Source organism: Anopheles aquasalis, chromosome 2 (genome assembly GCF_943734665.1).
Source record: "Anopheles aquasalis chromosome 2, idAnoAquaMG_Q_19, whole genome shotgun sequence".
NCBI lineage: Eukaryota > Metazoa > Arthropoda > Insecta > Diptera > Culicidae > Anopheles > Anopheles aquasalis.
In genome coordinates, this window is record NC_064877.1 from 36,207,501 (window position 1) to 36,220,924 (window position 13,424).

Consider the following 13,424-nt stretch of genomic DNA (forward strand, 5'->3'; position numbering starts at 1 on the left):
CTGACGTCAATGTTTTCCTGTCGATATGTGAACGAGCACACATGCATGACGCTGTTCCCGGGTGACTGTTTACTTCCGGGTACTCGGGCTGCAATCTGGCGGCTGTTCATCATCCCGGATTAAGTGCATCCTATCACGGGCAGACGGGTAGGGTGTGTACGCACGTACTCGCTCGGAATGTCCGAACGAGAAGTGTGACGATGCGTTGCTGTTCCTATGGGATTAGAATGCTGTGGGGTCTAGCAGTTTGTGGTGGTTAACGTTACGTTAACCGCTACTACGAATCACCATTTAAAGTGCAAATAGTTGTCGCATCCTGCCTTATGCTGTCACCTGGCACGATATTCGTGCTACTATCTGCCCCGATCGATCAGGTTAATCCGCACGACATGCAACCGTTTCGTACAACAGCGGAACCACCACAACGCCACACGCTTGCGATGGCTGTTTGGTCGGCTGCGTCACGCAAGTGACAGAAGAAGACTCACTTTGTCGTCACGAAACCTGATAAACAGTTCCAGGCGAACCGGTGCCGGCCAGCCAGATTGACTGGTCGCCTCGCCGTCAAATCCGAAGCATCACGCCCGGAAATGGCATGCAAATAGGCTCTTCCGATACGGATCGCTACCGTGCCCGAACATGGTGGTTGCATGCTGGGAAGGTTAGCGAGCGAAGTAGCTGCTTAGCGATCACGCCAATGACACACCGCGCGACGACCGTAAACAATAAATCAGTAAATGGAGTTGCCCGATGACACCGATAGTGGCGGCACGATGCACGAAACAGTACTACAGGGCGGGCAATTAGCCAAATTAAATCCAGACCTCGTGGAGGGGAGGTGCGAAGAGAGTAAACCACACCCTTGGCACCTTTGCGGGTCAGCAGCAGCTGCGGTGTGGTTGGTTGAACTTGCGTTGGTACCAGCGGAAACGGCTAATTAAGGGTCGCGATCTTGCAACGTGGGTGACGCACACCTTGGAACGATCACGCCCAACACAACAAACAGCGAGGATAGGTCACCGGAGCCGGCTAATGATCACCCTTGCCGGGTGCCGGGTGCAGCCCACCGTGATGGGGCCACCATTAGCATAACCGGTCATCCTTACGATCATGACATTGAACTATGGAACCGGCGATGAATGGAGTCGTCCCTCTGGCCCCCCGACGCTATTTGCTCAAGGCGGATCTGTTGAACCAGAGAGAAAACATGAACTACAGAGAGAAGAAGAGAGAAAGAGCGAGAGAGAGAGCAACGGCAGCTTTTAATTGCAGTAGTTTTCCACTGACAGTGCGGTTCAGCGTTGCTCGATTTGTCCCGAGAATCAATCAGCCAACTTTACCGCACCATCGCTGCCTCGTCGGTGGCCCGTGGCCACCGGGTTAGACAGTCGAATCGGTGAGAGTGAGTTAGGAGTTGGGAACCACACAACATGCAATATCCATTCGCGATCGATCGACCCTGTTCTCGGTTGCTTCGGATTCCTTCTTCCCCGATTGGCCAACCACCGACGTAGTGCCAACGATCCGGCCACGAGGGAAACGGTGTAACTGGGAGGCAAACATGATGTTGATTCAATTAAAAAACTTTTCCTCTTTTATGCCGACTCACGGCCGATGGCAAATACCGCAACGCAACGTTCGTCGTCATCGTCATCAACTGCAGCGTGCGGTTGTGGTGCAGGGCAGGAATGATTCCCCAAAATGATGTCTCCAAAAAGTGGTTCCGATTGGATGTGCACAGAAGTCGGTTTGCGTGTTGGCAAAGTAAACTTTAGATGCTGCTGCTACTCGTTGGAATTGGACGAGTTTCCCAGTTTTGCTGTTCTTACCGAAAAGGAGTAAAGTAATCAATTTCCATACACATTTTTGTGTAATGTTCGGGGAATGTCTTTGCTGATCATCGTTGCATCCAGCAAAGTTGAGACCGGATTGACATTAAACAAATCAACATCGATCAAGTTCGTTTCTTTCTTCAGAATGTGGTCGGTAGGTCGCAGCGAAATCACAAGTAAGAAACCACACTATCCACAGTGTATGGTGGTTTGCTCGTTGCTATTTTGGCTACACTTATTCTATTCGGTCGTACGCGTTTGATAGATGCCATTTCTTTGGACATTCATTTGAATGATAAGCTGTGATGTCAAAAACAGTACTAGCTAGATAGTTAATGCAATTTTTGAAGCTATACAGTAAAAAATAATCAGCGAAGGATATAGAGTAGATACTATGAGAAAAAGTAAGAATCAAAAGGGATTTATTTCTTTTTTCAATTGAGTAATCTTCGCCGGTAAAGACTTGCCTCGTACTGGTAGATCAATTTATTGAAAATGTCACAAAATTCTCGAGCTACAACAAACATTCAAGCTGTGTAAAGATAGTGGATGTACTTGCTTGATTTCAAGTAAAGGAACTCTTTGTATAAAGATCGTTAATGATCTTTTTTTGAGCTCTGGGAACTCAATTCATACTCATACCACTCATAGGTTCTAAGCCGAAAATTGGGAAAACTAAGAGAATGAAGGTGTTGGAAGGATACCTTTTTTTAGGAAAGAATACAGGCTGCAATCAACAAGACAGGCGTTAAAACTATGCGTTAAGAATGGTGTTATTTTGCATTAAAACAGCGCCAGACCATACCAATCTTTGATGCCTTTTCAAACATCAACCAACATTAACTGAAATGTTTTATCGTATATAACTATTAATTTAATTTAATTTAATTTAATTTAGCACTACTTGTTTGCTTAAAGCTAGACAAGGATCATTTAAAACTACGGCGAGAATGGAGTGAGGAAAACAAAGCATAACAGAAGAAGAAACAAGATAAAAATAAAAGAAAGAAGGAAAGGAATCGAAAGGGAAGCAAAACTATTAAGGAAAACTATCATCACAATGCTGGTTTAGCGTATCGTTATGAATTATTATGTAATTATTTGAAAACTGTTGCAAAATATAATATCAGTTTTTATAATACCAGTTTCAGTCGCATCAAATAATCAGCACATCGACTAATAGCCTCAAGTCGGCTGTAGCTGCGTTTACAAAATCAGCATAAAAAAAAACGAATAGTATCACTTTTGAAGGCCATCACAAAGCACAAACAGATGCTCACAAATGTAATCTAAAATGTATATCTTGTTAACATATCCATCGTTCTTGTTAAATCAGATTAGAAAACAGGCACAGAATGGCTAATACATGGTCACTGTTATGCTTCTTTACATGAGCAATAAATCGTCCGTGGCAGATTCTCCAAGACGAGCACCTACTAACCGTAGCCGTCGATCAACAGCAGCTCGCTTACGGAACAGACGCAAGGTTAGCTTTCCCCCGAAGCAGCATCGAGCCAGTTTCCCAAGCCAGTCGGTTGCGCAAGACGGTCGAAAGACATGCTTCACCGGTAACCGCGGTACCGCACCGTGCCAGGCTCATACAGCTGAGCAGAATGCGACCTTCCTCGACGCCACTCGCTCGAGCGTGCAACAAAGCCGCTCGCATCCTGGCCATTGCGAAACCGGTATGCCTCCGCGAGGTGCAAATAGTTTTCCACGGGTGAAATCGCGGCGAAAAAGTCGAACCCTCGCTGCACTCTACTCCCTGCTGTTTGCGTTGTGACCTCCTGCGCTGCGCATTGTGCATTGACCGTCCGCATTCGGTGATCCCAACTGCGGTCTTGCGGCGTTCGCTTCATTGTAAATGGATTTACTGGAAGCTGAAAGTAAACTACTTAACAAACAGAGCAATTGCAATGCACACCGCACATCAATAAAACGGTTCCACCGTAATCCAGCGAATGAAAACTCAATTGAATAGCAATTTTCCACCCGATCCAGTTTGCTGACTGGTTTTTCCCTTCGACGGTGCGGCCTTTGATGCATTCTGCCTGGAACTGGTAAATGAGTTGTTTCATATTTAAGCTAAAAAAAACCTTCTGATATGCGAAGTAAAAACGAGGCTACAAAAACAAAACAAACACTAAAAAACCACCATAAAATCCGCCACACCAACGCACCTAATATGTAGTGCTTGAACATCAAACAGCTCGTCCAACCAGGGAACGCTTCTGACTAAATGTTGTTGAACCCACCGGAAGCCAGAAAATACACTCACCACCCACTGGGAAGCAGATCGGCCATGTGCCATGAACAGAATAGACTATTTGCATTAATGCAGTTAATGTGGTGCTGGATAAACATGCATACCACCAACACCACCACTAGCTCTCCTCGGCCGTTCGCTGCCTTCCTCACTCCCAGCAAGCATCATTAATTGCAATTAAATTGATATTTCCCAGCGCAATGAGCTACAGCCTGGTGTGTGCGCGTGGCCCTCATCGGATCGATATCGGCAGCGGCAGAGAGGGTGCTTTGTGGGACGCCACTTGTAACATGGGGCCAGAAGCTCGAAAACAGCATCCCGCGCAGTCTGTAATCAGCAGCGCTGCTCACCTCAAACACCGGTCATATTGCGGTTTCAATGTTGACGATAGGATATGAACACCGTTCGATGGGTGCAAGAGGTATCGAATACAAGGTAGCGGTGTAAACAATCGGCATATTGCGCTATATCAGGAACCACCAGGACCAGGCGGGACGTTTGTTTAGGCCACGATGTTTTAGATCACACCGACCGTATGCATTGCATTGAACCAACTGCGGTTGACAGCAAGGATTGGAAGGATTACTGACGATCTATTATTGATTATGGAGCAACATATCTCATTGCTATCAAACTGAAGCTGAAGCATCATTTTAATTTCATTTTGTTCAAATGTTGCAGCCTACTGCGTCTGAATTGCCAATGTCTAAATTTTTTGACTCCTTTTTCCTCTTCTCGTTCCACAGTAGGCGAACGCGATGGACGCAGAATCGGAGGGTATCCCACCGGTGGCCACGGGCAGTGGTGGTCCAGTGCCAGCGACGGAACCAGAATTCGATTTGGCTGCCCGACGCAAACTCTTCATGTCTCAACCATCGACCGTAGCGATTCGACGCCAGCAGGCGGTTTGTGTCCGGCGGGCACACAAGATCTACGGCACCAAAAAGAACCCGAACGTCATTCTGGACGGACTCAACATGACAGTGCCGAAGGGATCCATGTGCGTGAGATCTAATTTGGGGACAAGGATAATGTCATTCATCTTAATATCACTCCCTTCTTCGTTACAGTTACGGTTTGCTCGGTGCATCGGGCTGCGGGAAGACCACCCTCCTGTCATGTATCGTCGGTCGACGGCGACTGAATTCCGGAGAGATTTGGGTGCTGGGCGGTAGACCGGGTTCACGTGGATCCGGTGTGCCCGGACCCCGTATCGGTTACATGCCCCAGGAGATCGCACTGTACGGTGAGTTCACGATCCGCGAGACGCTCATCTACTTCGGCTGGATCTACGGCATGACGACGGAGCAGGTGGACGAGAAGACGGACTTCCTGTGCAAGCTGCTGCAGCTACCGAACGCGTCCCGTTTCGTGAAGAACCTTTCAGGTGGCCAGCAGCGGCGCATGAGTTTAGCGGCCGCCCTACTCAACCAGCCCGAGTTGCTGATCCTCGACGAACCGACGGTCGGTGTGGATCCGGTGCTGCGCCAGAGCATCTGGGATCACATGGTCGAGATCACCAAGTCCGGCAACACGACCGTCATCGTGACGACGCACTACATCGAGGAAACGCGCCAGGCCCACGTCATCGGACTGATGCGCGGTGGCAAGTTCCTGGCCGAGGAATCACCGGCCGATCTCCTTGCCCACTACCAAGCGGAATCGCTCGAGGACGTCTTCCTGAAGTTATCGGTGCTGCAGAACATGGGCAAACGAAGACGCTCGTCGATCGCACAGGAAGTGGTCGAGAATGTCCGGATACCGGCGATCAGCAATCCGGCGCTCGATCTTTCGCCCGAGGAGGATCACGGTGAGATATCGGGTGAGTTCGGGGACAACATCTCCATGTCATCGCGGGGACCGGACGCGGTGACGCCGGAAATTCAGGCCCCACCACTACCACCGGAAGAGGAGACAAAGGCTTCGTTCACGGATCACATGAAGTTCATTAAACCGAACCACATGAAGGCACTGATCTGGAAGAACTTCCTCTGGATGTGGCGCAATGTCGGGTAAGTTCCCTATTCTTTGTGTACTCAAGCTCAAGTCTCAATCTCGGTTCTTGCTGTCTCTCCGGTACAGTGTAATGGCGTTCATCATCGGTTTACCGGTGGCACAGATCATTCTCTTCTGCTGGGCTATCGGGCACGATCCGGTCGGGTTGAAGCTGGCCGTGGCGAACTACGAACTGGAGGAGGCCGGCTATGGACTACAGGAGTGTCCGGTGTTTACCGGTTGCAACTACACGCTGCTTAGCTGTCGGTATATGGAGTTTTTGAAAAATCGGAGCGTGGTGTTGGTAAGTAGTTCAACTACGAAGGCCAACCGGAATGAATGATCGTTAACACAATTCAATCCTGCAGGAACTGTTCCAAAACGAGGACGCGGCACTGAACGCTGTGAGCCGAGGACGGGCCTGGGGTGCCCTAGTGTTTGCCTCCAACTATTCCGACTCTCTAGTCGAGCGTACCGAGCGTGGACGGGATGTGGACGATTTTACCATCGAGTCCGCCAACCTTGCCGTCACTATGGACATGTCCAGTAAGTTCTAGTGGCCACCGGGACTCCAATGGCATCCCATTCTAACCAATCGATCGATTGCAGATCAACAAATCGGAACCCTACTATACCGGGACATCCAGTATGCGTTCTTCGATTTCATCGAAAACATTCTGGAGTCGTGCGAGGTGAACCCTTCGAACGGTCGCATTCCCTTCCAGTGGAACAGTCCAATCTACGGCGAGCGGACACCCAACTTTACCGACTTTGCCGCTCCGGGTGTCATTCTGACGTAAGTGATCCTGGGACGGTCTGGAGTGGGACATGATGCTAATTTCCTTCCTTCTTCGCTCCTGCAGCATCATCTTCTTCCTGTCCGTAGCGCTGACGTCCGGCGCTATGTTGATCGAGCGCAATGAGGGCATCCTGGAGCGTTGCCTCGTGTCCGGTATCACCGGTGTCGAGATTCTGTTCTCGCACGTCACCACCCAGTTCCTGGTGATGTGCTTCCAGACCGCGCTGGTCATGGTGTTCAGTTTCTCCGTCTTTCATCTCACCAACCGGGGCGATATCGTTTGGGTGGTCCTGCTAACCATCCTCACAGGGCTCTGTGGAATGTGTTTCGGTAAGCCGGCGATTCTGGTTGGCTCCTTCACGGCCACGGACTTTACGGTTCTCTTTCCATCTTCCACCAGGTTTCGTGGTGTCCTGCTCGTGTGAAAATGAGCGTTCCGCTACGTACATGGCGATGGGTAGCTTCCTGCCGATCGTTATGCTTTGCGGCATTATCTGGCCGATCGAGGGCATGCACCCGTTGGTGCGAATCTTCTCCGTCTTCCTGCCACTCACCAAATCGACGGAATCGCTACGTTCGATACTGCAGCGCGGTTGGCTGATCGAGGACCCGAACGTCTACATCGGTTTCGCTTCGACGGCGATCTGGATTGTGATCTTCCTCACCATCAGTATACTGTTGCTCAAGTTTAAGAAGGGATAAAGGAACTACAATGGAAATAGGCAATAGGGCATACCACCGTGAGGGCGGTGAGGGAAAGGGGAAAACGGGGGTAATGGGAAGCCACTGTTACCAGGCGCGAGCTGTCAAATCGTGTGAATCGTGTGATCGTGCTGCATGAGAGGCGTACGCTATCGGGACTGGCGCAAATGGTATGATGCGCGCACACGTTTTCGATTGCCTAAGGTCAGCCGCCACAAGGGATGCTAAGTCAGGGAACTTTCTACGTTAAATGTGTGCTTGTGTGCTTGTGTGTGTGTGTTTGTGTTCGCGTGTGTGTGGGGAGCAGTGTGTGAGATTGTGGATGCGAATCCGCACATGGATCAAATGACATGCTTGGTGTCGTCGATTGGCACCGTAAATGATACCGAAGTGAAATCTGGTGCTTACCGAATGGGTGGTTGCTTGCACTGCACTGGTCCGTTCCGTTCGCCCATATATTTATGACAATTTTAACCAACTATTGCTCTCCTCACAATACGACCCCATAGTTCCCAGCGTTGCGTGGTTCATCTTCACCGTTGTATCCCCTGGCCAACAACAAATCAAATGCGAAATATAAAGGATTAAGTGCCGCCACCTTGCGCTTCACCATGCGGAAACAGAGAAAACAAATAGCTAGGTATTTGGTTGTAAGGTATTTAAGGCAGGCTTATAGGGAATAAAGTAAATCAAATTTACATTACCGTACTGCTAAGGTGTACTGCTTTAATCCGACCACTCCACCGTTCAATCAACAACTTTCCACACAATACCATTATTATTGAAAGTCAATACGTACGATACGGACCTTCAACGTGGGGTGCTCCATAATTGATTTCCTTTCCGTCGGCACTGGGATTCAATTAGAAATGCACATTATGGCCAACCCACAGCCTCATAACTAACTCATACTCAGCGGCTCGACTGCGAAAGAAGCCTCTTGGCTTTGCTTGGCTTGGCATCGTTGGCCTCTGGCTAGTAGTGCATTTTCCAGCTATTAATTTACATCCGATTGAGCAATTGATTAATTGTCTCGGCAGGGAACCAACCGCCCTCCCACTGGCATCGTGTAGACACATCGCAAAACACACGCTACGGAGACGGAACCACAGGCGGGTGAGTGACGGGACGAAGACCGGGCAGCGTCCTGAGAAAGGACGACGGTTCCTCTCCGGGGACCGCTTACAGCGGAGCCATTATCCCAGCAAAGCAACCCAGGAACCAGAAGCCACAAAGGAGGCCGTTGATCGGGTTTGCCGTTTGCTCGCGCAGCAGCTGATGAATATTTCATCGCCATCGCCTACTGCCAGCCCGGTTGACGAGCTACGACACCGGTGCTAACCACCGCGAACGTGGCTCCCCCGGAAGGAACCACCAGCCTGCCTTGGCCTCAGCGAACCACGCTGCCTACGATGGAACGGATTAAATGTTGTGGTTTGGCTTAAGGCAACTTTGTTGGTAAATTTAATTTACCGCACAAAAGCTCACCACGCGCCATATGTGGGACCATTACCGAATTCACCGACCCTTCTTCGAGAAGATGTAGTGTCACCGTTATAGTTTTGTAGCGATTAATTTACCTCCACTCAATTTACAGCTTTAAGCGGAACTCGGTCGCTGTGGCTCGACCGCTAACGAACTTACGCCCTTGACGCATTAATGCCAACCACCACGTGTAGGGTGGGCTTTCACTGCGACCAAAGAGACCGCGCCATAGACCACGGAAACCTCCGTAATCGATTAAACGGAAGCTCGTTTGTGGTGGTTGGCGTCTTCTCGCATAACGCATTTTATTAACGATTACTGACGCATGGAAACTACTGCTGGCAAACGACGTTCCACGAACCGCCCGTTCGCGGTCTAATTGTGGGAATTTATGCTTCTCGGTTGATCTCGCACACGTCGCGCCACACGTTCTCCACTGTGACAGGGGCAGTACGGGGAGTTGTTCGGCTTAAATCAATTTGAAACCGTCTGGACTATTCGTAGTGATTAGTAGCGATTCTAGCGATATGAATACATATTAGTATCCATTATGATCGTAACCATTTCGAATGTTTCCTACATTCTAATCAACGATCTTCATCTTGATAAAGGGGGGATGGTAAATTTCCTGTAATTCTACCGAGCTAGTTAAAGTCCATGTTGCTGCTATGCTATTAAATAGCACCCATAACTACTAGTTTCATTCAAACATACGGCTCGTCCGTCCTTATATATGTTAAAAAAAACTACTAGTTTCAATCATAAACTCTTCATGCTGATGACGCATACAGTTTAAGAACTTATTTCATCACGTTTCATACTGTAAATTAGTTATATATTATTGTACTCTGCTAACTAATTTAAACATTAATTTGTACTTCACCAAGGGTACATAAACTGTTACTTAGAAAAGGGAAACCAATAGCATCCCGAAGAGCGATTGTGAAGTGCTTTTAACAACGACATCTTCGACATCAAAGGTATGAGTATAAGCAAACAGAAGAGTCTATATGAATGTCCCGGATAGCATCTTCTGGTATTGTTCACCTTTTGCCAAGAGTGAAGTCCAACAATCTCTGCAACTTTCTCTTTGTACTGCCTGCTACATCGTTCATCCTATCAAATTCCATGCAATTGTTAGCCATTCATCTGGACAAATTCATTCTTCTAATTCGTTTGATCATGTTAAGAATGAGTAGCTAAGTCCCATCAATTAGGTGAAAGCTGCTCAGCCTGTATTTGAATAATAATGACAACCAACTTCTCAAACCATTGCACGATAAGATGGTACAGTGGTTTGATTAAGCTAATTCCCAATTCCGATCCTGCGGCTCTACTATGTTGAATCGCGTCTGCAAATAACCGTACTTCCACTGCCCGATTAATTGATTATACCCCTCTGGGACACACATGCTGAATCACGTGACAGCTTTTCCCACGACGACGACGAGGATGACGTCTGCAACCCACTGTTTGCATAGTGTCCGCGAATTAACCACGTCAATCGTTGCTAGGAGCTGCCCGTTGCCTTATAAATGAAGGATTCGCTCGGTCATGCCATCACTCCACCGGCACCATGTTTAAGCGAACCGTTACGATGAAAGTTGAGCCTCCATCCAGCGAACCGGTGCAAAGCGGCTTCTTCCGTTTGCAGCACAAGATTCTGCTGGCCTTCGGTATCTGGCCATTGGATCGGGCAAATCGACGCTGGTTCGTGTCGCTCCAAATCGGTGTTAATCTGATCGCGCTCACCCTCTGCATGATCTGTGAGTTCCTGTACGGTCTGTACGCGTACCAGGACGGTGATCTGAGTGAGGCAATCGAGAGTATCAGTCCTACGGTGGCACGTCTTTCCGGTCTACTCCGCATGGTGTTCTATCTCATCAACGAGAAGCACCTGGAGAAGGTACTGAAATGCATCGAAGTAGCCCAGCAACGTAAGTATACCGTGCACTGTTAGAGCTGGAGCATAGTAACCTAACCCTTACTCGACCATTTCCATTCCAAATTGTTCTGATGCCGGAGCACCAGATGAGCCACTGTACGAGCGCAACAACACACAAAGGATTGCACGACTGGGACAGCGAGTGACATTCTATCACTTCCTCATGATGTTCATTGCCGCACTGCTGTACGGAGTGACACCGTTCCTCATCATGGGCTACAACTGGTACCAGGGCCAGTGGCCGTTGGTTAAGATTCTTCCCTTCAAACTCGCGTAAGCAGTTACCCTCCCTCAAACTCCGCGAACTGAAAGCCAACGGTAGTCTCATGTTGCTTACCTTCTCACACTCAGCCTACCGTACGATTCGCAGCGTTTGTTCCCATTCATCCTGACCACCCTCTTCCTGAACTACGCCTCGATACCGACCATCACCTCACAGTCGGGAAGTGACGCGCTGCTGATCGGCGTCTGCTTGTACGTCCGAGGCCAGTTCGATGCCCTTGGTCAGGACATTGCGGCGCTGGGCGGCCAGCAGTCCGTGGTCGGGGTGAGCAGGCAAGAAACACACCACATCAATCGTCAGCTGCAACGCATCAACCAACGGCACCAGCGCATCATCGAGATAACGGGCGAGGTGCGGGCCGCCTTCGCACTAAACATCTTCCTCATCTACATGTGCGGCGCACTCATTTTGTGCATTGTTTCCATCGCTATGCTTACCGTAAGTTATCAAATTTGCTCACCCAACTCGTGGCCAGTTGATTCACTTCTGGGATTTCCTCGGGACCGCTCTCGTTGCAGGTCGAGGGCGTCTACAAGTTCACCTACCTACCGTTCGCGTTTTCCGAACTGGCCATCCTGTTCCTCTACTCCTACAGTGGTTCAATCATTTGCGACTCGGTAATATTGCGTTTGTGTTTTTTGGAAGCTCCGTCAGTTTTTGTGCTGGTTACTCACTTGACTTCTCCGCCCCGTTCCAGAGTGAAGCCATTCAAACGGCGGCGTACAGCTTCCCTTGGTACCGGTACGACCGTGACACTCGCCACCTCATCCAACTGCTGATGATCCGGGCTCAGCGTGGCTCGAATCTGAATGTGCCCTTCTTCGAGACATCCATGGCGACCTTTTCGGTGGTAAGGACCCGTTTGAAACGAATACCCCTTCAAACTAATCCTTGAAGGACTGACTGTTGTGTACTAACTTCCTTTTCATTCTCCTTTCGCTCTCCTTGGCGGTCATTAAAACGGAATCCAAACGGAATTACGGCTTCGTTTCATCTGCAGATCGTTCGCTCTGCTTCGTCGTACGTCACGCTGATGAAATCATTTCTTTAATCCTTACATCGGCAAGCGGCCGACCAGTTGCTGCACCCACCTTGTGGCCCTTGTGTCCGCTACCCCGTGATTGAGTGACCGAATGGAGGCCGAATCTTGAAAGTAGAGCGAAACCAGGTCAACTTTGAGCACTTTGAGACACGCTGCAAAACAAAAGCGCACCAAAAAGCGTGGCAAGTCGCGGCCTCGATGCAAATCTTCCGCGTGTGCTATTAACACGCGGTTTCAAGCAAGAAAAAAGAAAGAACACCAAGAAAAGGACACGACATTTGCCGTGGGGGCACCTGGCACAACCACACTCACCCACACGCTTACCACCATTGTTGCTAGGACGTTCACGGTTGCACCACTTAATGAGTCTAATAAAAGGATGCTAATTGCTGGTAACCGCAGTGAGGGGCGTGCGCAGGACGTGATGTTGTGCTTCGTTTTGTCCCCATTTTAACCCCCACTCTTAACTCCCTTTTTACAGCTACCTCAGTCGGTAGGTGCAGCAGTGCAGCTCGTCCTTTACAACACGGCATTTGCCTTTGGTTAGTTCACTTGCGTGCCCTCGGTTAAGGTCGGCTCTCGAGAAGACGAAAAGTACATCTTAATGGGGGAAGAGCGTGCGTTTTGCTCGCATGGCACTCGCATGGCACTGAAGTGCTGTTTAGTGGCCGTGCTTCTAACGCACAAAAGAGCTGAAAAGCAAAAGAGCTCCTCCTGGATCTAATTGCTTTACGGAATGAAAGCGAATACTGCAACGCTGCTCGCTCTCGTGAACTATCCAGCGACCACCAAGGGGGTTCGAGCAATCGTTGGGAAAATAACGCCGTAACCCATTCCAACCTCCCTCGGCTTCTGGTACTACTTTGCAGCCTTAACCAGATTAGCATCGAATGCGTGTCAGTTGAGGTAGAAAATTGAGTTCTGCTACCATTTGAAACCGGGGGTCCGCATTCTTGAAACCCCCTTTTAGCAACTCTTTAGCCCCTGACGAGGGGAGAATTTGCCATCGTCGTCATCGTCGTGTGCTGATGCGTGGATTGGCTGGACAGACCGACGGTATGTCGATGCCCTGCCA

The 13,424-nt window shown here is 49.2% G+C and overlaps 2 protein-coding genes across 2 annotated transcripts in view; both read left to right on the plus strand.

Moving 5' to 3' along the window:
- Positions 1 to 8,294, plus strand: part of LOC126570337 (ABC transporter G family member 23) — a 19,460-nt gene extending 11,166 nt beyond the window's left edge. Inside the window, exons 3-9 of the mRNA XM_050228032.1 lie at positions 4,845 to 5,098; positions 5,169 to 6,110; positions 6,181 to 6,397; positions 6,462 to 6,639; positions 6,703 to 6,889; positions 6,957 to 7,222; positions 7,293 to 8,294. Coding sequence (XP_050083989.1) covers positions 4,857 to 5,098; positions 5,169 to 6,110; positions 6,181 to 6,397; positions 6,462 to 6,639; positions 6,703 to 6,889; positions 6,957 to 7,222; positions 7,293 to 7,594 — 2,334 coding nt within the window. The 5' untranslated portion in view covers positions 4,845 to 4,856 and the 3' untranslated portion in view covers positions 7,595 to 8,294. The remainder of the gene's footprint in view (positions 1 to 4,844; positions 5,099 to 5,168; positions 6,111 to 6,180; positions 6,398 to 6,461; positions 6,640 to 6,702; positions 6,890 to 6,956; positions 7,223 to 7,292) is intronic.
- Positions 8,295 to 10,655: 2,361 nt separating this feature from the next.
- Positions 10,656 to 12,358, plus strand: LOC126574674 (odorant receptor 22c-like). The gene is made up of 6 exons (XM_050235004.1): positions 10,656 to 11,016; positions 11,111 to 11,297; positions 11,376 to 11,745; positions 11,826 to 11,924; positions 12,005 to 12,157; positions 12,308 to 12,358. The coding sequence occupies exons 1-6, from the start codon at positions 10,656 to 10,658 to the stop codon at positions 12,356 to 12,358; spliced, it is 1,221 nt and encodes a 406-aa protein (XP_050090961.1).
- Positions 12,359 to 13,424: the final 1,066 nt, after the last annotated feature.